We start from the raw sequence: 24,379 nt of genomic DNA on the forward strand, positions 1-24,379 counted from the left end.
CTGCCCCCGCCCCCCACCTGCAGAATGTCACAGAGGTCCTGACAGATGGTGGCCATGTAGTCCGTTCGCTCAAACAGCCGCTTTCGATCGAACTCCCACCGAGCTTCTCTCCCCGAAGCCTCGATCTTGGCCCTCGTGTCGAAATAGGCCTTTTTCCACGTGAGCAGGGTGTTCCTGGCCTCTGAGGTTTTGTGCTGGGCACTGGCTCGATTTTCTCTGTGAAGCAAAGAGACACAGGGGCGGGAGGGGGGGGGGGGTTGCGGCTGAGCCGCGGGGCTGGCGCTGGGCCACACAGCCGGAGGGGAGCAGGTTTCCAGGGGGAGAACTCTCCCTGGGGGGCAGGGCCTCCCCAATCCCAGAGCCCCATGCGGGAAGCTCAGGGGTGAGGCGCTGCTCTACGCCCCCCTACGAGGGTGTGATCCCCCTGCGGAGCCACGGCCCCCACCCCGGGCGGACCCACAGAGCGTCGGCTCCCCTGGGGGGCCCTGTTCTAGCCGGGCCCCCGGCCACCCGTCAGCAGAGAAGGCTGCGGCACCAGAGGCAAACGACAAAGCCAAGATTTTCATGCCTGTTTCACCCGCGTAGATTTTGGTTTTTGGTTTTTTGTTTTTTAAGGAAAGTGGAAATCTGCATCTCCTTCTACATTTGATCCCAGAGGCCCTTCCACCTCAGGGGCTGGGGGTCCAGAAGCAAGTTCCCCTCTGACCGTGGGACTTGGCCTCTCCCAGGATAACTAAGGACGGAGGTCCTGATGAAAATAACCTGCGTATCCACACAACGGGCTATTATTTGGCCCTAAAGAGAAACGAGGCCCTGACTCCTGCGCCAACATGGGTGAACCTTGAAAACATGGTGCTGAGCAAGAGTCCGTCACAGAAGCCCCCGTGGTGTCAGACTCCATTTGCACGAAGGTTCAGAACAGGCAAATCCATAGGGATAGAAAGCAGATCTGTGGTTGCCCAGGGCAGGGTGGGTTGGGGAGGCCGGAGGAGGCAGCTAAAGGGTATGGGGTTTCTTTTTGTTTTTGTTTTTGTTTTTGTTTTTAAATGTTTTATTTATTTCTAGGAGAGAGAGAGAGAGAGACAGCGTGAACAGGGGAGGGTCAGAGAGAGAGGGAGTCACAGACTGAAACAGGCCCCAGGCTCTGAGCTGGCAGTCAGCACAGAGCCCGACGCGGGGCTCGAACCCACGAACCGTGAGATCATGACCTAAGCGAAAGTCGGACGCCTAACCGACTAAGCCACCCAGGCGCCCCTTGTTTTTGTTTTTAATAGTTTTTGAGACAGAGAGAGACAGAGCATGAGCAGGGGAGGGGCAGAGAGAGAGGGAGACACAGAATCGGAAGCAGGCTCCAGCTTTGAATTGCCAGCACAGAGCCTGACACGGGGCTTAAACCCATGAACTGTGAGATCGTGACCTGAGCCGAAGTCGGACACTTAACCGACTAAGCCCTTCAGGCGCCCCATGGGGTTTCTTTTCGGATTGGAGAAAATATTCCACAGTCAGTTATGGCCACAGACACACGACTCTGTGCAAAGGACTGCTGACTCGTACGATCTGGTGAACTGTACGATGTGTGTGTTGTTCAGTAAAGCTGTTTAAGGGGCACCTGGGTGGCTCAGTCGGTTGAGCGTCTGACTTTTGATTTCTGCTCAGGTCATGATCTCAAGGTTCATGAGTTGAAGCTCTGAGCTGGGCTCTGTGCTAACAGTGCCAAGCCAGCCTGGGATATTCTCTGTCTCTCTCCCTCCCTCCCTCCCCCCACTCACGTTCTCTTTCTCTCTCAAAATAAACTTTTTTTTTTTAAATATTTTTATTTATTTCTAGGAGAGAGAGACAGCGTGAGCAGAGGAGGCTCAGAGAGAGAGGGAGATACAGACTCTGAAACAGGCTCCAGGCTCCGAGCTGGCAGTCAGCACAGAGCCCGACACGGGGCTGGAACCCACAAACTGTGAGATCATGACCCAAGCGAAAGTCGGACGCTTAACCAACTAAGCCACCCAGGAGCCCCTCAAAATAAACTTTTTTAAAAAGCTGTTTAAGGCCCTCAGAACAACAGCGTTGCCGCGTCTTACTTGAACAGAGTCCGCAGGTTGACCACTCTGCAGACCCTTTCGGCGATTTCCCAGGCGATCCGCTCCATGAGCGGGATCATCCTTCCATCTTTGTTGTAGTGTCGGGAGATGATCCACACCATCCTCAGGGCACCCATCATGGAGGGGATGGTCTCCAGGACGACGTGAAAGCTAGACCCGTGCGTGATGTTCTGACCGGAGAGAGCAAGCGACCTTAGTCTTGGGGTCTGCACAGTTTAATAAAGCAACGCGTACGCAGGAAGTTTCACTCTTCCTGATTCAAAAAGTGTACGTGCTTAGTGCGGGAAGAAGTGTTTCAGCACCAAAAGGAGTCTGAAAATAGGTCTGCGCGCTGACATGGAAAGACAGATATGACTTACAATTAACACAAATGAAGCCATTTGCAGCAGTGTATAAAGTATGAATGTGTGTGTATATAAAGAGATACGTAGAAAGAAAAATACAGAGAAAAAGAATATATATGTGTAACTACTGAGCACACACATACACACCCAGTACATATTCTACGTGGCAGATTGTATTTTCCAAACGCAGCCACAACAACATCTTGACTGTGTCCCCCTCGCCATTAAGAGATGGCGTCATCACCTCCCCTTGAATCTGCACAGGCTGTTACTTCTTTAGCCAGTAGAATATGGTGGAGGTAATGCTGCTTCTGGTCTCTTGGAAGCCAACCACCGTGTACGAATTGTGAACATCCTGGGCACTGGGTGGCTCAGTCATTTAAGCATCAGACTCTTACTTTGGCTCAAGTCATAATCTCGCAATTATGAGATTGAGCTCCGAGTCAGGCTCCACACGGAGCATGGAGCCTGCTTGGGATTCATTCTCTCTCTCTCTCTCTCTCACACACACACACACACACACACACACACACACACAATAAATAAGCATTAGGGATGCCTGGGTAGCTCAGTTAAGCGTCTGACTTTGGCTCAAGTCATAATCTCATGGTTCATGAGTTCGAGCCCCACATCAGGCTTTTTGCTGCCAGCAGAGTCTGCCTCAGATCCTCTGTCCCTCCCCTGCTGGCTCTCTCTCATTCTATCTCTCTCTCAAAAATAAATAAAATTTTAAAAAATTAAAAAAGAAAGAAGTGTGACCACCCTACTACCCTCAAGCCACCAGGCTTTGAGGCATCCAAACGACACAGAGAGACACTAGGGGATGAGATACCACATAGAGAAGAGGCCTGAGAGCAGCTGGGCGCCAGGTGTGCAGGCCACAAAGCCCTGTGGATGGGGTCCCACAGCCCGGCCACCCCAGCTGTTGTACATGGAGCACAGGTGAACTGCCCGGCTAAGCTTTCCCCAGATTCCTGACCCATGAAATGGGAAGACAAAGAACATTGCTGTCATTAAGAAAGTGACGAGGCCCACAGACTGGAACGCTGCTAATCACATACTGGATAAGGAACTTGTATTCAAGAATGTTTAACTCATAAATCAATAATGAGACAAATTAACGGGGAAAATATCACAACAGATGTTTCACCAAAGATATGCGAATGGCATATCGAGCCAAAGGTGTTCAACCTCATCAGCTACTAGGGAATGTAAATCAAAGTCACAGTGACCCAGATTATTATGCACAAAAGACGTTCGAGGCCACTTATATAGAATACCAAGAATAGGCAAATTCATAGAGACAGAAAGTGGGATAGAGGTTACGGGGGAGGGGGGGGGGGGGGGACAGGGAGGAGAGAACTATTGTGTAAGGGGTTCAAGTTTATGTTGGGATGATGAAACTGGCTTGCTTATGGATGAAGATGGGCACCCAGCATCGTGGACGTATCTTTTTAAATTTTTTAATGTCTATTTTTGAGAGGCAGTGAGACAGCGTGCAGCAGGGGAGGGGCAGAGAAGGAGACACAGAATCCAAAGCAGGCTCCAGGCTCTGAGCTGTCAGCACAGAGCCAGACGTGGGGCTTGAACTCCCGAACTGCGAGATCATGACCTGAGCCCCCCAGGCGCCCCCTCATGTATGTATTTAATGCCACTGAACTATACACTTGCAAGTAGTTAAAATAATAACTATTATACATGTTACCACCATTTTTTAAAATGCTGAATTAAACAAGGAAACTAAATCCACGTGGGATCTAATTTACACACCCCACTTCCCAAGGCACAGCACGCCCGGCCTACCTTGAAATGACGCTCCACGGTGGACAGAAAGCGCACGTTGTCCGAGGCCTCCATATGCAGCTTGAATAGTTCCGTCAAGACCGGCTGCAGGTTGGTCACAAGCATCGAATCTGATTCCTTGATCACATCCAAGACCTTCCTGACCACTGGGAGCTTCGTCTGCTCATGGAGTGCGCTCAGAGTTGCATTTCTCTCCCGCCAGAATTCAATTTCGGCCAGAGGACCATTACCCTGAGAGGTGACACGAACACACCAGCCGTCATCACTCGTGTGGAAGGCACACTTAGGGCCGTTTCTCCGGCATCCGTCCCCCTCCTTCCCAACTGCTCCAAATGGTAACCAAGCCCTGCACTTGACCTCGGGACTCTGGCTGGAAGGCTAAGTCAAGACGCTCGGTCTTTCTCTGGACGACATGTGGCGATGTAACCAGCGTGGAGGAAACCGGCCTGAGGAGGAGGCCTCCTTAGAGAGGAGGAGGGAATTGAGGGGAGAGGTTCACACAGAAACACAGCCGGAGCCCTGACCAAACCGTACCTGAAGCCTACACCTGCCTCTGGACTTTCCAGTTACGGGAGCAACACCTTCTCCCCCATGTAAGCCGGCTGAGTTAGGGTCCCTGTTTTTGGCAGCCTGAGCCCCCTGACGGACACACAGCATGACCTCTATCCGTCCACGGGGCACTCTGGCTGCACACTGATGTCAGAAAGCCCCAGAATGACATCGTGGGGATGTCCGCTTTGAACGTTTAAAGAGGTGACAAAACAGGAAGAAAAGAGGGTATCTGACAGATCGCCAGACTCCTGGCTCCTCCCCCGGTGGCCACGCGAACCGTGAGGGACCTGGCGGGGACCGTCACGGCCGGAGTTACCTGAGGGGTCTTTTTCAGCTGGGCGTCCACAGCCGCAGATATGAGATTCAGCCAGTTTATCACACACTGCTCTAGGATCTCCATGGCTTCCAGGTCGGCTGCCAGGTCAGACACCTCTCTGTCTACACTGATGCTAGGCATTTCCAGCTTAATCTCCCCTGGGACAATGGAAACGGTCAGTGAGCCACTATGGGGGAAATGATTACAGACCATAATGTTCAAGTGAGTCGCATGGCTCTAGTCTCCAGACATCAGTACAGTAAGAGCTGACACATCCCCTCCACCCTCCATCCTGGCCTATATTTTCTATATTTTTGTTCTCTTCCATCAGAATGTAACATTATGGATCATTGTAACAGTGTTAAGCTCGGTCAAAATGATCTAGTTATTAAAGATGTCCCTGAATTTATAAACTAGTAACTTCAATTCAAAAGTTAAACAAGGAGTGACTGGCTAGCTCAGTTTGAAGAGCAAAGACAGTGCGACTCTTGATCTCGGGGTTGTGAGCTTGAGCCCTGCCTTGGGTGTAGAGATTACTTAAAAAGTAAAATCCTCAGGGGCGCCTGGGTGGCATCTAACCACCTGGGTGGCATCGGTTCGTGGGTTCAAGCCCCACGTCAGTCTCTGTGCTGACAGCTCAGAGCCTGGAGCCTGACTCTGATTCTGTGTCTCCCTCTCACTCTCTCTGCCTCTCCTCCATATGTGCTCGTGCTCTCTCACTCTCTCAAACATTAAAAATAATTTAAGAAAAAATTAAACCTTAAAAATATATAAGTAAAAAAATTAAAAAATTAAAAAGTAAACTAATCACCAGAGCTCAACAGGTATTTGGGAAAACCTCCAGGATGAAGCAGGCCCAGATAAGTCAGAAACAATGACCTCAGAGGAGATTAAGACAATGTAAACAAGAATTTGTTTTTAATCCCAATTATTAGCTTCAGAGACGTGAGGCAATATGGCACCCGACAAACAAGAACAGAAGGCTTTGGGAAAAGGGATAATCACAGAACAAGAAGTCTTAAAAATTAAAACTATGATACTGAGGGGCACCCGGCGGGTTAGTCAGTTAAGCATCTGACTCTTTTTTGCAGGGTGGGGGGGAGAAGAGAGCAAGCAGGGGAGGGGTAGAGAGGGGGACACAGGATCTGAAGTGGGCTCTGTGCTGACAGCATGAGCCCGACGCGGGGCTCAAACTCATGAACCACGAGATCATGACCTGAGCCGAAGTCAGATGCTCAACCAACCAAGCCACCCAGGTGCCCCTAAGCATCTGACTCTTGAGCTCAACTCAGGTCTTGATCTTAGGGTCATGAGTTCAAGCTCCTCATAGGGCTTACAAAAAATGTGACAGCTGACATGAAAATGTTCAAAGGTTGGGGAAGATAAAAGTTGAGGAATTCTTCAGAAAAGCTGAATAGAAAGACAAAGAGATGGGAAAGATAAGAGAAAAGATAAGCAACAGAATTAACAGCATCCGCCCAATGTGAGCAAGAAAGAATAGAGACAGATAGTGGAGGAAATTAGCAAAAGGAGTTTTCAGGCTACATGGCTAGGTCTTCAAGCTGCAAACATTCACATGGTGCTCAGCAAAATGAATGCAGAAAGGACCACACAAAGGTCCTTCATCCCAGCATTTCATTTTTTAATTTTTTTTTATTCATTTCTGAGAGAGAGAGAAGGAGAGACAGTGTGAGCAGGGGAGGGGCAGAGAGAGAGGGAGACACAGAATCCGAAACAGGCTCCAGGCTCTGAGCTGTCAGCACAGAGCCCGACGCGGGGCTCAAACCCACGAACCGCGAGATCATGACCTGAGCCGAAGTCGGATGCTTAACCAACTGAGCCACCCAGGGCCCCCCCCATCCTAGCATTGTAAGACATTAGGATAAAAACAGAATCCTAAAAGTTCACATCAAGGGGAGAGGAAAAAACAGGTCACCTAAAAAAGAAAGGAAGGAAGGAAAGAAGGATCCAATTTCTCATAAGGAACACTGGATATTACAAAACAATGAAGAAAACTGTATTCAAAATTCTGTGCCAGGGCGCCCGGGGGGTCTCAGTCAGTTAAGCGTCCAACTTCAGCTCAGGTCACGATCTCACAGTTTGTGGGCCGCACATCAGGCTCACTGCTGTCAGCCCAGAGCTCGCTTCAGATCCTCTGTCCCACAAACCCCTTCTCTTTCTCAAAAATAAATAAATTTTTAAAATGTTAAGTATGTGCTAAAATGTTTTTAAACTCCAACTTCTATGCCCAAACTACTAACTGTGAAGACAGAATAAAGTCATTTTCAGACACCCAAGTTCTCATAACTATTCCCCACACACCTTCTGTGAGGAAGCTACGTGGCGATGTGTCCCACACGATGAGGGAGTAACCCCACTACCCAAGAAGGCCTGGGATCCAGGAAACACCGCCTCCCGGACACGGCCACACATCAGGCTGAGAGCGAGGTCAGCCTGTGTGGCAACAGGGGACGCAGGACGCTGGGAGGGGGCAGGTCTGATGAAAGGAGGGGCTTTTTGCAAAAACCAAAGCCAGAGAGGAATGTACAAGATATTTTTATAAGATACTTTAAGAAAAGGGGCGCCCGGGTGGCTCAGTTGGTTGAGTGTCCGACTTCAGCTCAGGTCATGATCGTGATGTTTGTGAGTTCAAGCTCTGAGTTGGGCTCTGTGCTGACAGCTCAGAGCCTGGAGCCTGCTTTGGATTCTGTGCCTCCTCCTCTCTCTGCCCCGCCCCCACTCATGCTGTCTCCCCCCCCATCTCTCTCTCTCTAACATAAATAAAACATTTAAAAATTATATACTTTAAGAAAAGAATGGCAATTCCAAAGGCTGGAGGAGGAAGAGGAAGCATACACTTGGATTAAAAATTCACTCCACGACAGATTACCTGACCCTTGAGATCTGATGCATCTTAAAAAAGAGACAACGGTAAAAGAGCTTTTTCATTTGACAGCCGATAACTTACAAAAAGCCATTCATAAATATCCCATAAGTAACAACAAATTTCTTCCTCGAGATGATATTGTAAGACAGGAATTGGCAAAGTTTTCTTTTAAGATTTTTTTCCGGAGTAATCTCTACACCCAATGGCAACACTCGAACTCACAACCCTGAGACCAAAAGTCACATGTTCCATTGAATGAGCCGGAAATTTTTTCCTAAAAGTATCAGACAGTCGGTTAAGCATCTGGGTGGCTCAGTCGGTTAAGCATCTGACTTCGGCTCAGGTCATGATCTCACAGTTTGTGAGTTCAAACCCCGTGTTGGGCTCTGTGCTGACAGCTAGGTCAGAGCCTGGAGCCTCCTTCAAATCCTATGTCTCCCTCTCTCTCTGCCCCTCCCCTGCTCCTGCTCTCTGTCTCTCGATAATAAAAACGTTAAAAAAAATTTTTTTTTAAGGATCAGACACTAAATATTTCCAGCTTTGCAGACCAAAAGGCAAAGCTAAGCACAGACTGCAGGCCCTTGTTTAATCATTTAAAATCTAACCACTAGAGGGGCGCCTGGGTGGCTTAGTCGGTTAAGCGTCCGACTTTCACTTAGGTCATGATCTCGCGGTTCGTGGGTTCAGGCTCCGCGTCGGGCTCTGTGCTGACTGCCAGCTCAGAGCCTGGAGCCTGCTTCAGAGTCTGTGACTCCCTCTCTCTCTGACCCTCCCCTGCTCACGCTGTCTCTCTCTCTCTCCTAGAAATAAATAAAAATATTTAAAAAAATAAAAAATAAAATAAAATAAAATCTAACCACTAGAAATGCTAAGTACTATTCTTAGCCCACAGGCCACACAACACAAGCAGCAGGCGGGGTCTGGCGCACGCACCCTGACTCGCTGACCCACGTGACGGAGCATCAGCTCATCCACTTCCCTGGTTCTGTACATCACACATGCTCACTGTAGGAAGACGGGAAAGAGAAGGAAACCCGTCTTATGCTCACAACCCAGAGTGAGCAATGGTCACGGACGACGTTTTATCGCGTTTCCTCCCAGTGTTTTATCTAAAACACAAAAATGTGTCCCCTCAACTGCTTTTTGACATCAGACATCGGGCACATAAGTCATGTTCAAGATTAGAAGAAACAAGTTTCCCATCTCTGTTTTAGACTCCTACGGGGAGAGAGGGGTCCGGCCGACACGCAGAAGGGTGGGACAAGTGACAGTGAAGGAAACAGACACCAAGAGAATATCACTTCTTGGGGGATTAAAAAAAAAGAACATTCTAAACCAGAAGTCTGGCGGCGCCTGGGGGGCTCAGGCAGTTGAGCGTCTGGCTCAGGTCACGATCTCATGGTTCATGACAGCGAGCTCCCCACGGGCTCCATGCGGACAGTGCAGAGCCTGCTTGGGGTTCTTTCTCTCCATCTCTCTCTGCCTCTCCTCTGCTCACTTGCCCACGCTACCTCTCAAAATAAATAAATATGAAAATAATACATAAAATGAAATAAAAGTCTGAAAAACACATGTCCATAGCATGTTATCAAAAGTTTGGATCTCAGGGCGCCTGGGCAGCTCAGTCGGTTAAGCGTCTGACTTTGGCTCAGGTCATGATCTCGTGGTTTGTGAGATCAAGCCCCACACTGGGCTCTCTGCTGTGGAGACAGAGCCTGCTTCGGATCCTCTGCCCCCCGCCTCCCGCCTCTCTACCACTCCAGTGCTCTCTCAAATCTCTCTCGTGCTAAAAAATAAACATTTTTTAAAAAAAATTTGATCTTTGCGGGTGTTTCTTTCTAGTCTCAGAGAAAACTGCTACTAAGTGGGGTGTGTTAAATTTTACTTTCGGGGTGGGGGGTTCTTTTCCTAGAATAGCAACGCCCTCTCGCAGATAGTCCTGTGACAGCCCTTGAGGATAGTCTGTGGGCGCTCACAGGACAGGACTCTCCAGGGCGGAACCCCCAAATGGGACTCCCGCCCCCTGCTAAGCCAGCCCCTTGACTTTGCCAGTCTCCTGCATTTGTGACACACACGCTCCCAGGCTCTGGGACTCCGGCTGCGCCACCCACCCACACAACGAGGTGCAGGCCCAATAGCAGCTGCTGCAGCCCCACCGTGCGTGGGGCCCGGGGCTTGGACGCTAACTAACTAAGCCGGACCAGCCATCCGCCCTTCCCCGTTCTTTCCATCTCCTTCTCTCGTGCCCGAAATGCCCATGCTCCCCAACTCCACCTACTAATGCTCTGCTGTCCGTTCAGAGGTGGTCAAATGCCGCCTCCTTCAGGAAGTCTCCTTTGACTTCCTCTTGCTTCTCCCCTAGGATCTCCCTCTTCCAAACCCTAAAAGGTCCTAATATCTTTTCCAAGCTCTCATCTGCCATAGCTCCTTGTGCACCAGACGATAAGATCTTTGAGGACAAGATTCCTCTGTGCATCTTTTCCCAGCTCGGGGCCACTTGGATGGTGAGCAGGAAAAAAAGAATGATTATAAATGACAACAAAAGACTCCTGCACTCACGCTGCCTTCCTAAAGGGCATTCCTCACGCGGAACTCAACAGAAGACTGAAGCTTACCTTCCAGTTGCTGCATTGTCCTTTGAATGCTATTGGCAAACTTCTGGATGTTCATTAAAAACTCATCCCGTATTAACTGCAGGCTGTGGTATGCCTCCCCGGGCGCGCTGGACGGCTCCGTCTCGTACTCAAGAGAGTCAGAGATTTCTGTGGACGCAAAGCCCGTGGCTGCATCCTTGTGCTGATTGAAGGACAGGGCCGGCAGGAAAACCTGAAACGGGAAGCGTAGGAGACAAATCACACAACGTCACGTTCGATAACTCATGCCCTCCCGCCGCGCCTGGCTCCGAATGTTCCGTCAGAGGAGGCACGGATAATGACAACAAAGAGGCGAGTACTCGAGCCCAGAGCACCGGCCTAAAGGGACAGAGATGATATCTGACCTAACATGATCCCAAGGGGAGAATGTGACCCAAGCATGAGGTGACTGCCCAGAAAGTCATCCTGTCCTTTAGGTCACCAACCACAGGCAGGGGAGTTTGAAACTGCAGCACAAACAGGTGAAGGGTCGGTCAGCTCTGGAACACACTAGTTCATGTCATGACCTCGCTGTTCATGAGTTCAAGTCCCACTTCAGGTGAGCATGAGCCCTGCTTGTCTGTCTGTCTCTCTCTTTCTCTCCCCCCACCCCCAATCACTTGTGCCCTCTCTCAAAAAAGAAATAAAATGAGAGGGGGATGGGGGCACCTGGCTGGCTCAGTCAGTGGAACATGCGACTCTTGATCTCAGGGTTGGGAGTTTGAGCCCAACGTTGGGTATAGAGATTACTTTAAAAAAATAAGAAATCAAAAATGAAGAAAGGACTGAGGTCACAGTCTCTTTGAAATTTAGCTGAAGGAGGGGCACCTGGGTGGCTCAGTCGGTTAAGCATTCGACTTTGGCTCAGGTCATGATCTCACAGTTCGTGGGTTCCAGCCCCGCGTCAGGCTCTGTGCTGACAGCTTGGAGCCTGGAGCTGCTTCTGATTCTGTGTCTCCCTCTCTCTCTGCCCCTCCCCCTCTGCCCCTCCCCCTCTCATGCTCTGTCTCAAAAATAAATAAAAACATTTAAAAATTTAAAAAAAAAAGAAATTTAGCTGAAGGAGCAGCTGGGTAGCTCAGTCGGTTAAGCATCTGACTTTGGCTCAGGTCATGATCTCATGGTTCGTGAGTTCGAGCCCCACTTTGAGTGAGTCCCGCTTCTCTCTCTGCCTCTCATGGCATTTTCTCTCTTTCTCTCTCTCTCTCTCTCTCTCTCTGTCTCTGTCTCTCGCTTACTTGTGCCCTCCCTCTCACATGCATTTATGAAGTCACTTAAATACACTAACAAAGTGTCGCCCACATAAAAACAATGAAAAAAAAGGGCCCACGGGTCAGTTGGATGGTTGTTTGAGGTCTGGTTTTGGCTTTTAGCTTTGCCTTTTCTTCTTAAACTTTGATCCACTGTCTAAGCCGATGTACGTGAACTTCCAACTTACTGAAGAGCCCAGGGGGTGTGACGTGTGGATGCCCCGTCTGGATTCTCCTGACCACACGCTCCCAGTGATGCTCGCCATGTCCCTGTGCGCTATTTCCTGCTGGGTCCGGACACTCAGTCAGAACCCCTTTACCAAGACTAACAGTACTGCTCAGGAGACAAATAATGTTTGGTTTTCTCTTTTCGGATGGTAGCATCCATTGCCGTTCGAGTACTAGATCCATGACCCTCTGAGAGCCACACAACCGAAATATTCTCATCCTAACGCTGTTATATTTTATGGCTGAAATGCTTTTATGAAGAGACACTTCTCTCATCTACTATTTAATTACCCAGTGCATTTCACGTAGAGGAGGCAGAATAAATGTCTAGACCCTTTTCTTTATTTGCCCAGTTGTCAAAGTGGCAAATGGGTGCCGTGTCACCCTGGCCCCTAGCGCTCCCCTCCTCTCTCCCCCTCCCCCGGCGGCCTCTCCCTTGGTTGCTTCTATCCAGCCCCCTGGCTCGACACCATCGCCACGCCCTGGCTGGCGTGTGGATCCCGTAACGTAGGGGCGAGGGCAGCCACCGGGGTCCATCAGGAGCCAAGTGCAACAGTCCCAGTGAAACACGATATTGGGGTGTTCCTGGCCACCCGGCCTAAAACTTCAGAACACTTACCTTTCCCACCTGCCAGGACTTCCTATCCCCCTTCCCCGCCTCGTTTCTCTTCACTCCCGTCACTACTGAGCATACTACCGCTCGCCTGTGAGCCACGCAAGGGTGAGGACGCCGACTCCCCCTCCGTGCAGTTGAAAATCCTCGTGTAATGGTGGACTCCCCAAAATCTTAACTACGAAGAGCGCATGCTGTTGACGGAAGCTTTGCCGACAACAGAAACTGTCGATTAACACCTATCAGTATTTCCATGTATTATACACCCAATTCTTGACAATAAAGCAAGTCAGAGCAGGGGCACCGGCGGCTCAGTCGGTTGAGCGTTCGACTTCGGCTCAGGTTATGATCTTGAGGTTTGTGAGTTCGAGCCCCGCGTCGGGCTCTGTGCTGACAGCTCGGAGCCTGGAGCTGCTTCGGATTCTGTGTCTCCCTCTCCTCTCTCTGTCCCTCCCCAACTCATTCTCATTCTCTTTCTCTCTCTCTCTCTCAAAAATAAATAAATCTTAAAAAATTTAAAGCAAGCTAAAGGAAAAACTGTTAAGAAAATCATAAGCAAAAATACATTTACAACACTGTACCGTATTTACTGAAAAAAATCCACATAGAAGTGGACCCATGCAGTTCAAATCGTGCTGTTCGAGACACTTTCAGTTTAATGTAAATCTTCCCGACTAGACTGTGCGCTCCGCGAGGCAGCTCTTGGCTGAGTTGTTCACGCGGTGGAATGGAGCAGGTGCTCAATAAACGTTTGCTGGAGGAATGCCCGGAGTTCTCCTTGAGCCCCAGGCTTGTGCAACCCGCCTCACACCTCGGCTCGGATGTGCAGAGAGTTCTTGGCTTTCCCTGCAGATCCGTTTCCGCCCATCACCCCTCTCCGTAGCGCCCCACCCGGCTGCTCACCCCAAACCCTACGGAGTCGGTCCCACCTGATGTTCCGTTTTCCGACACCCCCACAGCCAAGTCGCCAACAAAACATATTCTAGACGCTGCCTGCCTCCCACTCCCTCCCCTGACTGAACTCCAGTCTGGACACCCATCCCCGTCCACAGACTCTTCCATGGGCTCCAATCGGTCTACTCTTGCCTTCAGCTCTTGCCCTCGCTCCCACGGCACGATTTTCACACGACAGCCAGAGGAATGACGCCAACCAGACCATGTTATTCCCCTGATGAAAACGTACCCTCTTTTCCAACCTTCCTCACTACTCTCCAGCCACACCGGGCCTCCCTCCGCTCCTGGACCAGGCTGTGTCTGCTCCTGCCTCAGGACCTTTGCACATGCTATCTTCCCTGCCCAGGATGCTCTCCCCCCTACACACACACCCAGATCTTCACAGGTCTGACATCCTCACCTAATTCAGGTCTCAATTCAAAGCCACAGCCTCCAAGGGGCCTTTCCTGACCACCTCAACCCCACCCTATTACACTTCACTAATAACTTGTCATTAGTAGAATCAGCCTGTTCTTGAGGTTCTTTTTTTATTGTTTGTCTATCAGACATCGGGTCCTCAGTGAGGAGTCCCTCATGACCACTCCCTGCACACATACGTGTACACACACACAGAGGCTATCACACCACTAGCGTTTATTTAACTCATGCCACTTGTCCCTGCCTGAGATTTTCCAGTTCATGACTCTGTATCAGGTCTTTCCCTCCCTAGAATAAGCTCCTGGAGCACAGAGATCTAGTCCGTGCTCCTCGCTGCTCCGTTACCAGGGCCCATGGTGGCACCTGGATTAGAGCTGCTGAATGGTCATTATTTGCGGAGTAAATGAATCAGACGACCTTAATCTTCCAAAATGCTGAGATCCCTTCCTTTGTCCACAGTTACCTGACATATGATGTTCTTCAGAAAATGAAGCACGTTAGCGTTGATAATTCCGTACTCCAGGGTCTCGGGCATGATCTCCATGGCTTCCTTCATGTCGGTGGCTTCAGAGATCATCTCTGTGTGGGAAGAGATTTGGAGGGTGAGGCGCGTGGGGAAGGGCAGGCAGTTAACCCTTCCAAGTGTACAGGGATCTGCTCCCTCTTCCCGAGAGGCTACCAAGGAATGTTCCAGGCACGGGCTCAATGTAACGCTAACGTCTATCCAAACGAGTCCCTCGGCCGCTGAGACACTGGGGGAAACCTGACACATTATAGTTCATGGAGCTACACAGACTGGCGATCTGGCGGGAGTTGTCTAAAGTCAGCCAAGGATAGAAATAGCAGCACTTTCTGGAAGTGTTTGCTGGGTTCCTTGCTCTGCGTGGGTCCCCACTCCCAGTGATGCCTCCCCAGTTCATCACCAGAGTCCCTTTTGAGTCATGGGTATTTTTTAAAAAATTGTTTTAACATTTATTTTTTGAGAGAAATAGGGGATGAGCAGGGGAGGGGCAGAGAGAGAGGAAGACACAGATTCTGAAGCAGGCTCCAGGCTCTGAGCTGTCAGCACAGAGCCCGACGTGGGCCTCGAACTCATGAACTATGAGATCATGACTTGAGCCAAAGTCGGACGCTTAACCGACTGAGCCACCCAGGCACCCCTCTGGTCATATTCCCTTATTTCCTTCCTTCCTTCCTTCTTTCTGTCGTCCCTCCCTCCCTCCTCCCCTCTCTTCCTTCTTTTCTTCCTTTCTTGGAAGATTGAGAGAGAGCGAGAGCAAACGAGCAAGAGAGAGAACGAGCAAGAGAGCGAGCAAGAGGGCGAGCATCCATGCAAGTCAGAGAGAGAGGCAGGGGGGTGAGAGAGACAATCCCAAGGCAGCACACGGCTTGATCCCAGGACCCCAGGATCATGACCTGAGCTGAAATCAAAAGTCAGACACTCACACACAGAGACACCCAGACACTCCTCTGGTCACAGTTTTATCAGCCACCAACACATAACCTTGCTTTATGTGTGTTTCTGTGTAAAGATACCTTATTTAGGGGCGCCCGGAGGGGCTCAGTCGGTTAAGCATCCGACCCTTGGTTTCAGCCCAGATCATGATTTCATGGTTCAGGAGTTCAAGCCGCACATCAGATTCTGTGCTGAAGGTGCAGAGCCTGCTTGGGATTCTCTCTGCCCCTCCCCCACTTCTGTTCTCTCTTTCTCGGTCTCAAAATAAATGAATAAACTTAAAAAAAAAAAAAAAGACCCCTTATTTAACATACACTGTTGATTCACTAGCATGGAACTCAGCCAACACTGTAACCAAAGGCTGACCTAAGTATGTCTGACACACCTGTGTCATCTATGAGGCCCGTCACAGGGCGGTGCTTCAGGACTAGGCTTGAGGCCATTTTCAAGAGTGAAATCACCACCAAGCAGCAGAAAAGAATGTGAAAACCGCGGCAGCAGAGAGATCACAACGAGGACAGTTGCTTACAGGACAAGAGCTGAAGCGTGCGCTGTGTTCACCCTCGGCCGGGAACACGCACAGCGGGCGACAGAGAAGGCTCCCCATTCCGCGTCTGTCCCCAAATGACCTCAGAGCAACTGTGAGTATTGATTTGGGGGCGAGTATCGATGGGAGAAGGTGACTTCGCAGATATGGAATGTGTGAATGACGAGGATTCATTGTACTAACAAAAAAAAGTCGTATTCTCGAGAAAGTGGAAACATAAAGAACCTCACAGACGCGTGCCCACGCTCACACGCACACTTGAACTTTACCTTTTGTATTTCGGAGAAAATACACCACGTTCTTGTCGAGGAACTCCTCAGGAACGGGAGTGCAAACCACACTGAGATCGGTCTTCTCCAGGAACTGCTTAATGGTTCTCTGAAACACGGGGAACCGAACACCGTCAGGCTGAAATGGATCCACTCACCCAGGCCACCTACGGTCCCGGGTGTCCCCAGCCCTCCTCTCTGTGCGTCCCGGTCGCCCTGGCTGACACGGGCCCTGTGGACCACACGTGCACCATGAAGCACCCAGACTTGAACTCTGCGGTTAACTGGCCAGTGCAGCCCCACGCGAACAAACCGACCAGGGAAACATCCAGGCAGAGCTCTCTCCTGGCTTGTAAATGGCAACAGGCGGGCCTCCATTTGGTTGGTGGGGGAGGGGGTCTATCCACGGAGCAGCAGCTAGTAGGAACTTCATCTAGCACAGGCCTGGCTACACGCGTACATCCCAGCCGATAAGCCCCATGTCTGGGATCTGTGAAGAGGCTAACTCAGCCGCAGGCCTGGGTGGTCCAAGCCCTGCATATCCCAAAGGTTTTCGGGCGGCCCTTCGGGTTCCCGGGTGATAACCTCTGTTTTCCGAACGTCCTACCTGATGGGAATGTCTTTGTATACCTGGGGCTTTCACTCACGCCAGGTAGTGTAGACTAGCCGGGTAGTGTAGATGACTAGCAACGCAGTTGGTGGTGAATGCCCGTTTTTGTTGGCCTGCGGTTCTGGTCACGCGGCATCAGTGTGACTTCCTGCGAGCTAGGGACCGGCCCTTCGTGCCCACAGGACTGACCCCCAGTAAAAACGCCGGACACCGAGGCGTGAGGGAGAGTCCCTGACTGGCCGAACTTGCGCGGTGCTCTCCCACGTGCCGGGGGCAGCCGCACGGCCGTCCACCCTGCAGGGGCCCGGGCCCCTGGTCTCCCACGCTCTGCTCTCCGCACCTTTTCCTTTAATTCTACGCTGCCTCCTCTCACTGAAATAAACTATAGCCTTGAGTATAAACGTTTTTCTGGGTCCTGGGAGTCATTCTAGCAAATCATCCAGTGCTTGTAGGGGCTCCCGGTGCAGGATTCTATCATCTCATTCCAAATCCGTTCCTGGTGTGAAGCGTCAGTTACCAGGCCCATCAGAGGGTGTGGCACTCCCATTACCCCACCGAGGAGAAAGAGCCACGCGTACCTTGATGGGGAAGTTGTCTAAACTCTCTTTGTCCACTTCTTCATCTCTGATGCCTAATATAGACTGATCTGTGGAATTGTTTCTCAGCTGCAAATTAGCTGCAAAACAGGAGTCAGTATGCAAAATGAAACAATCAGAAAAGTAGACTTCACACCATCGGAACCAGACCGACATCTCGTACCGCAGCATAGTTCATTCAACAGTCGTGTTACCAGAGAGCTGTACGTACATTTTTGAGAAATGAATCCTATCCTAGCCTCGACGTACATTATAATGACAAAAGTTGTTTGTATTTTTGCTGGGCGGGTTCTCAGTTGGAAATGTCATGTGTGTGCGTGTGTGTGTGCGCGCACTCATGTTCCAGCTATGGTGTCCAGTGAGGGACTTCTCTGAGGTGTTCGCTAGAGGGGAGTTTTATCATCAGAACGAGAATTAGAGCTAACACATTAGCACATATTCTATTTTTACTATGAAACCCAAAACTTGTGGGAGGATGAAAAGAAAGGGAATCTACACAAAACGAGTGTCTCTCTCTCTCTCCAGTCTACAGTTATCAGTACAGATCTGGAAACCTCAGAACCTGTGACTCACAGCCCTGAAAGTTCCTGACGAATCCAGTGATGATAAGGAAGGGAGAGCTTTCCCCAAAAGGTCTGGTTCTTGCTGCAAAAGGCACCATGCAAAGCTATTGTGGCTTTGGAATCAAATCAACGTGTAGGGCCCATCGGCCTACTATTGATGTTCTCATCCACAAAATGGGGATAATAACATCTACTGGTCAGATTCAAGGATCCGATTATGGTGTGGGTAAGTGCCTGGCACGCCCACCAGCCGAGGAAATGGTGTATAGCCAGCAGTACTAACAGGATTAGAGCATCTGTAACAGCCTATAGCCAAAACCACCCTTACATATGCATCAAATGAATGCACTGCCACTGAGCTGTACACCTAGAAGGGATTAAAATGGTAAATTCTGGGGCCCAATCAGTTAAGTATCTGACTCTTGATCTCGGCTCTGGTCATGATCTCACAGTTCGTGAGATCAAACCCCATGTCAGGCTCTGTGCTGACAGTGCAGAGCCTGCTTGGGATTCTGTCTCCCTCTCTCTCTGCCCCTCTCCCACTCTTGCATGCCCGCCCTCTCTCCCCCTTCCCCTCTCTCCCCGCTCTCTCCTTCTTTCTCTTCCTCTCCCAAAATAAATACATAAAATTTTAAAAAATAAAAATTTTAAAATGGTTAAGTTTTATGTTATGTATATTTTACCACAATAAAAAGAAAATAATACATTTAAATATTGACTTGGAAGGAATATTAATTTGCTCTGTTGAGAAGACCTTCTGGACCTTTCTGTTCTTCCACGTTAGTGCTTCCTGTTCAGAGGCTGATTGCTGCTGCAATGGGGGTTTCTCTGTGGAGCCTGCCCCTGTGGTAAGTAGGTCTCTAACCCCCATAGCCACCGTCTGTCTTATCAAAATCCAACTTAGTCCTTCCTGAGGACCCGTGGCCTGTATTTCTAACCCTGTAATCCTTTCCCCTCAATCTGTACTGCAGAGAGGATGGCATCTTGGTTAAAAATGAAAGCTTCTGGAGCGGCGCCTGGGTGGCTCAGTCGGTTGAGCGTCCAACTTCGGCTCAGGTCAGGATCTCACAGTCCGTGGGATTTGAGTTCTGCGTTGGGCTCTGTGCTGACAGCTCAGAGCCTGGCACCTGCTTCCAATTCTGTGTCTTCCTCCCCCTGTCCCTCCTCTGCTTATGTTCTGTCTCTCAAAAATAAACATTTAAAAAAATTTTAAATGAATGCTTCTGAAAAAAATAAGGATGACTAGCAGAAGGCGTCGCCAAAACCCTTTTCCCCTCTGATTTTCAAAATACTCGGTATCTTGTGTAAGTGGTGTGTTTGATCCCCAGCTCCTGCTTCTTGTAGCAGCAGGAGGACTATGGGATAGATGTGGCGCAGGGGGCATTGGTCTCTGCTGCTGATGTGCCTGGTCTGGAACAGGGCGTTCTCAGCCTCAGCCCTACTGGCATTTGAGGCTGGATCGTCCTGTGTGGAGGGCACCATCCTGTGCATTTTAGGGTATCAGGGGCGCCCCCGGCCCTTACCTTCTAGACGCCAGCGGCATCCACCCTCCAGTGGCAACAACCAGAACGTCTCCATCCCTAAATACCCCAGGGGGGTCCAAGTCACCCCTGGTTAAGAACCCCCACTGCTGACACAGATGGCCAAGAGACACACGAAAAGGTGCTCAACATCACTCATCACCAGGGAAAGGCAAATCAAAACCACAACGAGATACCACCTCGCCCGTCGGAACGGCTCAGCTCAACAACACAAGGAACAGGTGTGGGTGAGGACGTGGAGAGCAAGGAGCCTTCGTGCGCTGTTGGTGGGAATGGAAACTGGTGCGGCCACCATGGAAGACAGTATGGAGGGGCCTCAAAAAGGCTAAAAACAGAACTACCCTACGACCTAGTAATGGCACTGAGTATTTATCCAAAAAAGACAAAGACGCTAATATAAAGGGATACAGGCATCCCTAGGTTTATGGCAGCATCATATACAACAGCCAAGATACGGAAGCAGCCCGAGTGTCCACCCACAGTTGAAGGGGTACAGGCGACGTGGTATATGTGGATCCAGTGGAGTATTACTCAGCCAGAAGAATGAAATCTTGCCATTTGCATCAACATGGGTGAAACCAGAGTACCACGCTGAGGGTGAGGAGTCAGCCAGAGAAACGCAAATACGAGATGATTTCACTCATATGTAGAATTTCAGAAACAAAGCAGATGAACAAAGGGAAGAGAGAGAGAAACAAACCAAGAAACAGACTCTTAACTACACAGAACACACGGACGGTTACGGGAGGGGGAGGGGAGGGGAGGACTCGGTGTTGGGGATGAAGGAAGGCCCTGGTGAGGAACGCTGGGTGACGTTCCAAGGCTTGAACCACTACATGGAACACCTGAAACTAAGACTCACTAGATGTTAACTCCACTGGGATTCAAATTGGAAAAACTTCATAAAATTTCATAAAATACATGCAACTGCCCCCCAAAAGGGCAAAATAAGGCAAAATAAAGGGCAAAATAAATAGTTTCAGGACTGAGGACAAACAGAAAACTGAATTCGATAAATGGTAGAAATACACTAGGAAGAAAATGAAACCACTCCACAACTACAAACACAAGAAAAAAAAAAAAACTGGGGGAAGGGGGGAAGGGAAGGGAAGGGAAGGGGGAAGGGATGCGCCCCCCACGGCCAGCCCCCACCTCTGTACCTCCCCGCCGGGCCGCCCTCCCCGACTCACCCTCCAGCTCTGCGCTCTGAGCTTCCTCCTCTCCTTCCTCTCCCGCCTCCGCCTCCTGCACCTCGAGCACCTCTTCGTCTGGAAGCCGCCAGCGTGGAAGAAAACGGCCACAAGATTCACCTGGTGCCCCGCTCCCCCCACCCCTGCCCCGCCGAGCGAGCGCAGCGGGGAAGTGGCCGCGCCCGCGACAGTCACGGGGGACGGAGGGACAGGTCGGGGTGAGGACGCGGGAGCCCCCCCCCCCCACCGCCCCTGGGTGCAGTGACCGCCAGCGGCCCCTCCGCGAGCCCTAAGGTGCTGGGGGCGTGGGGGGAGGGGCGGTGGGCGCCCGATCCTCTCGCGTTCAAACCGGGCTCACGACTCCTGCCGCCCGCCCTTCTGGAGCCTTCTGTGTGATCGGCTCCCCCTGCGCGCCTGGACTGGCGCCAGCTTATGAACCGACACAGCCGCACTGAATGCCGAGGTTAGCAGAGGCCGCTCTAAGCGGCGCCAAAGGAAGCCGTGCGAACATTCCCGGGAGCCTAGGGACGCGGAGTGACGACGCGGGTCCATCCGCCCGCAGGGGATCTCAGCGACCAACACGCGTAACAGAGCGGCTCGACCCGGGGGCGTCTGGGTAGCTCGGTCGGTTGAGCCTCCGACTGTGGCTCAGCTCTTGACCTTGAGGTTCGTGGGATGGAGCTGGGCACCGGGCTCTGCCCCCGACAGCTCGCAGCCCGCTTGGCGCTGTGTCTCCCCCTGCCTCGGCCCCTCCCCCACTCGTGCTCTCTGTCCCTCAAAAATAAACATTTAAAAAATAATACTAAAATGAAATAAATTTGGGGCGCCTGGGTGGCTCAGTCGGTTAAGCGTCTGACTTCGGCTCAGGTCATGATCTCACCGTTCGTGGGTTCGAGCCCTGCGTCGGGCTCTGTGCTGAACGTTTGCTCAGAGCCTGGAACCTGCTTCAGATTGTTTCTCCCTCTCTCTCTGACCCTTCCCTGTTCATGCTCTCTCCCTCTCAGAAATAAAACAAAACAAAAAAACACAAATGGCCACATCCTTGAGTTCCACCAATATATCAAAAAAAAAGAAAGAAAGAAAGAAAGAAAATTTTAAGTTAATCCTCAAAAAAGGCTTCACCTCTTAAAAAAGGGGGGCCCAATTCCACTAAGCAAGTGTTTCACCTCTTAAAAGGGGGGCCCAATTGCCACTCAGCAATCTCTTCTGTGGGACTGGCAAGCGTTGAAAAGACTATCCAACATTGGCAAGGCTGTTGGCTAACAGGCACCTCACCACTGTTGGGTGTGGACTGGCAGGACCTTTCTGGAAAGAAGTTTTGGCAGCATGCTCCGCGCCCACACCCAGGACACCAGCAATCCTACCCCACAGAAATACGCAAAGTGTGCAGAGATGCGTGTGCACTGTTGCCTTGTTTGTGAAACATACTATAGAAGGGTAAATGTTCACTAATGAGGGAATGGATAAGTATGGTATATCAATGTGCTTAAAACCTGTAAAGTTAGGGAGATCTATATTGACATGAAAAATTGTCAAGATACATTTGAGGGAGAAACAAGTCACAGTATGATTGACTTTAGAAACTATACATCTATATATTATCATTATAGAAAGATATAGATGATTGATTGATTCAGGGAAAGATCTGGCAGGATACACACCAAACTAACACTAGTGGTTACCTAATAGGTACTAGTTACCTGCTAACTAGTACCCTACCTACTAGGAAGGGCAGTAGAACTTAAGGGTCAGTGAAGGGTTGCTTTTGCACTTTTTACTTTATATAATTCTATGTCCTGTGAATTTTTTATAATTGTTTTAATGTTTATTTTTGAGATGGAGACAGAGTTTGAGTAGGGGAGGGGTAGAGAGAGAGAGAGACACAGAATCCAAAGCAGGCTCCAGGCTCTGAGCTGTCAGCACAGAGGCCGACGTGGGACTCAAACTCACCAAATGTAAGATCACGACCTGAGCCAAAGTCGGACCCTTAACCAACTGAGCCACCCAGGTACGCCCGTCATGTGAATTTTTAAGAGAATGCCCTCCAGTAATACCTGTGTCATTTTTTTAAATTTAAGTGAGTCATCACATGATATACACACAGCCTGATTCCACTTTGCTATTTCAAGAAATATGCATTTACCTATTAGAACGGCATCTTGGGCTACCTGCTGCCACTTGGCCACAACCCTCTTTCCTATCACCACCCTCGCCAGCATCTAGCTGTCTCCATTCATATAATTTTCAACTGCGAGCAGAGAAGGCTTGACTGGGGGCAGGGACGGAGATAGAAAAGAAAAGAGGGCTGAAGAGGCACGCCCTGGCCCCACTCCGGTTCCTGCGGATCACCCAGGGCCCCACGAAGGATCCAGGAAAGCTGCCCAAGGGTCTTAACAGGCAGAGTGAGAACGAGGGACCCGGAGCTGAGGAGGGGGCCCCTCTCCCCACCTCTGCCCAGAACCGAACACCGTTCTGGTGCCTCAGTCTGCGGCTCTGAGTCTCCAAGGGAGAGCACGCTCGGCGGGGGGTATCCTGGCATCTTCGCGATGCCAGACGGTGGGGAAGACCCAGAAGGGGAGGGAAGGAACAGGAAGCAAGTCAGAGACAGCCCAGAAACGGCTCACAGTCCGAGGGAGGTTTCCCAGCACCCTTTCGAGGGTCCGGGAATTAGCCAGGAGATCCTTCTAAGCGAGGCTGAGATCTGCTCCCACACAGACATGGGGGGTGGGGGGGTGGGGGAGGATGCTGGTCTGAGCCTGCATCCGCGGACGCGGCTCGGAAAGTGGCCGCAAACTGCCGAAGAAGTCCAAGCCCGGTCGGGGCGCTCACCCGTCTCCACCTCCACCTCCACCTCCACGGGCACCACCTTGCGGTAGAAGAAGAGCGTCAAGGCGCCCTCCTCATCCTTGGTCTGGTTGAGGAAGTGCAGGATGAGGTCCTCGACCTCGCCGTCGTCGCGGCTCAGCAGCTCCTCGAAGAGCTGGGGGTCTGTGAGGCCGAAGGCCGTGTACACGCGGTCCCGCATCCACAGGACCCGCAGGTCGTCCATGGCGCCTCGCAGGGCCGGACGACGGCGCCGCGGGAGCCCAGCGCCGGGAGGCGTCCGTGGCGACGGCGCCCCTGGCAACGGGAGCCTCGGCAACGGCAGCCGCGGGTCGGCGCGGTCCCGGGGACGCGCCCGCCCCGTCCCCGCGCTCACCGCAGCGCGGACCCGTCCCGGCGGTGGCGCCCAGGCCCCCCCCCCCCCCCCCCCGGCCCGCCCCCCCCCCCCGCCGGAGAACCGAAAGGCACAGCGCGGCAGCACGCACGCTCCCCCCCCACCCCCGCGATGCAGGGAGAGCCGAGTCCGGCCGGGGCCGCCTGACCCGTGTTGCCCAGGACACACCGCTGCCGGGTTCGGGGGCGCCTGGGGATCCCCATCACCCCGGGGCTAGCATCCCGCCCTTGTGCCCCGAAGGCCGAGGCCAGCGAGGTGAGGTGACGGGACACGGTCAGGAGGCAGGACTAAGTCTGA

General features: G+C 51.2%; 1 protein-coding gene across 1 annotated transcript in view; it reads right to left on the minus strand.

Annotated features, from left to right (window-relative positions):
• Positions 1–23,942, minus strand: part of DNAH10 (dynein axonemal heavy chain 10) — a 143,977-nt gene extending 120,035 nt beyond the window's left edge. Inside the window, exons 1-10 of the mRNA XM_039218596.1 lie at positions 23,695–23,942; positions 20,866–20,985; positions 17,554–17,651; positions 16,366–16,474; positions 14,557–14,672; positions 10,614–10,824; positions 5,112–5,269; positions 4,244–4,474; positions 2,076–2,266; positions 18–216 (exon numbers count right to left, since the gene is read on the minus strand). Coding sequence (XP_039074527.1) covers positions 18–216; positions 2,076–2,266; positions 4,244–4,474; positions 5,112–5,269; positions 10,614–10,824; positions 14,557–14,672; positions 16,366–16,474; positions 17,554–17,651; positions 20,866–20,985; positions 23,695–23,914 — 1,653 coding nt within the window. The 5' untranslated portion in view covers positions 23,915–23,942. The remainder of the gene's footprint in view (positions 1–17; positions 217–2,075; positions 2,267–4,243; positions 4,475–5,111; positions 5,270–10,613; positions 10,825–14,556; positions 14,673–16,365; positions 16,475–17,553; positions 17,652–20,865; positions 20,986–23,694) is intronic.
• Positions 23,943–24,379: the final 437 nt, after the last annotated feature.

This window comes from Hyaena hyaena, unplaced genomic scaffold (assembly GCF_003009895.1).
Source record: "Hyaena hyaena isolate Hyena2069 unplaced genomic scaffold, ASM300989v1 scaffold_0, whole genome shotgun sequence".
NCBI lineage: Eukaryota > Metazoa > Chordata > Mammalia > Carnivora > Hyaenidae > Hyaena > Hyaena hyaena.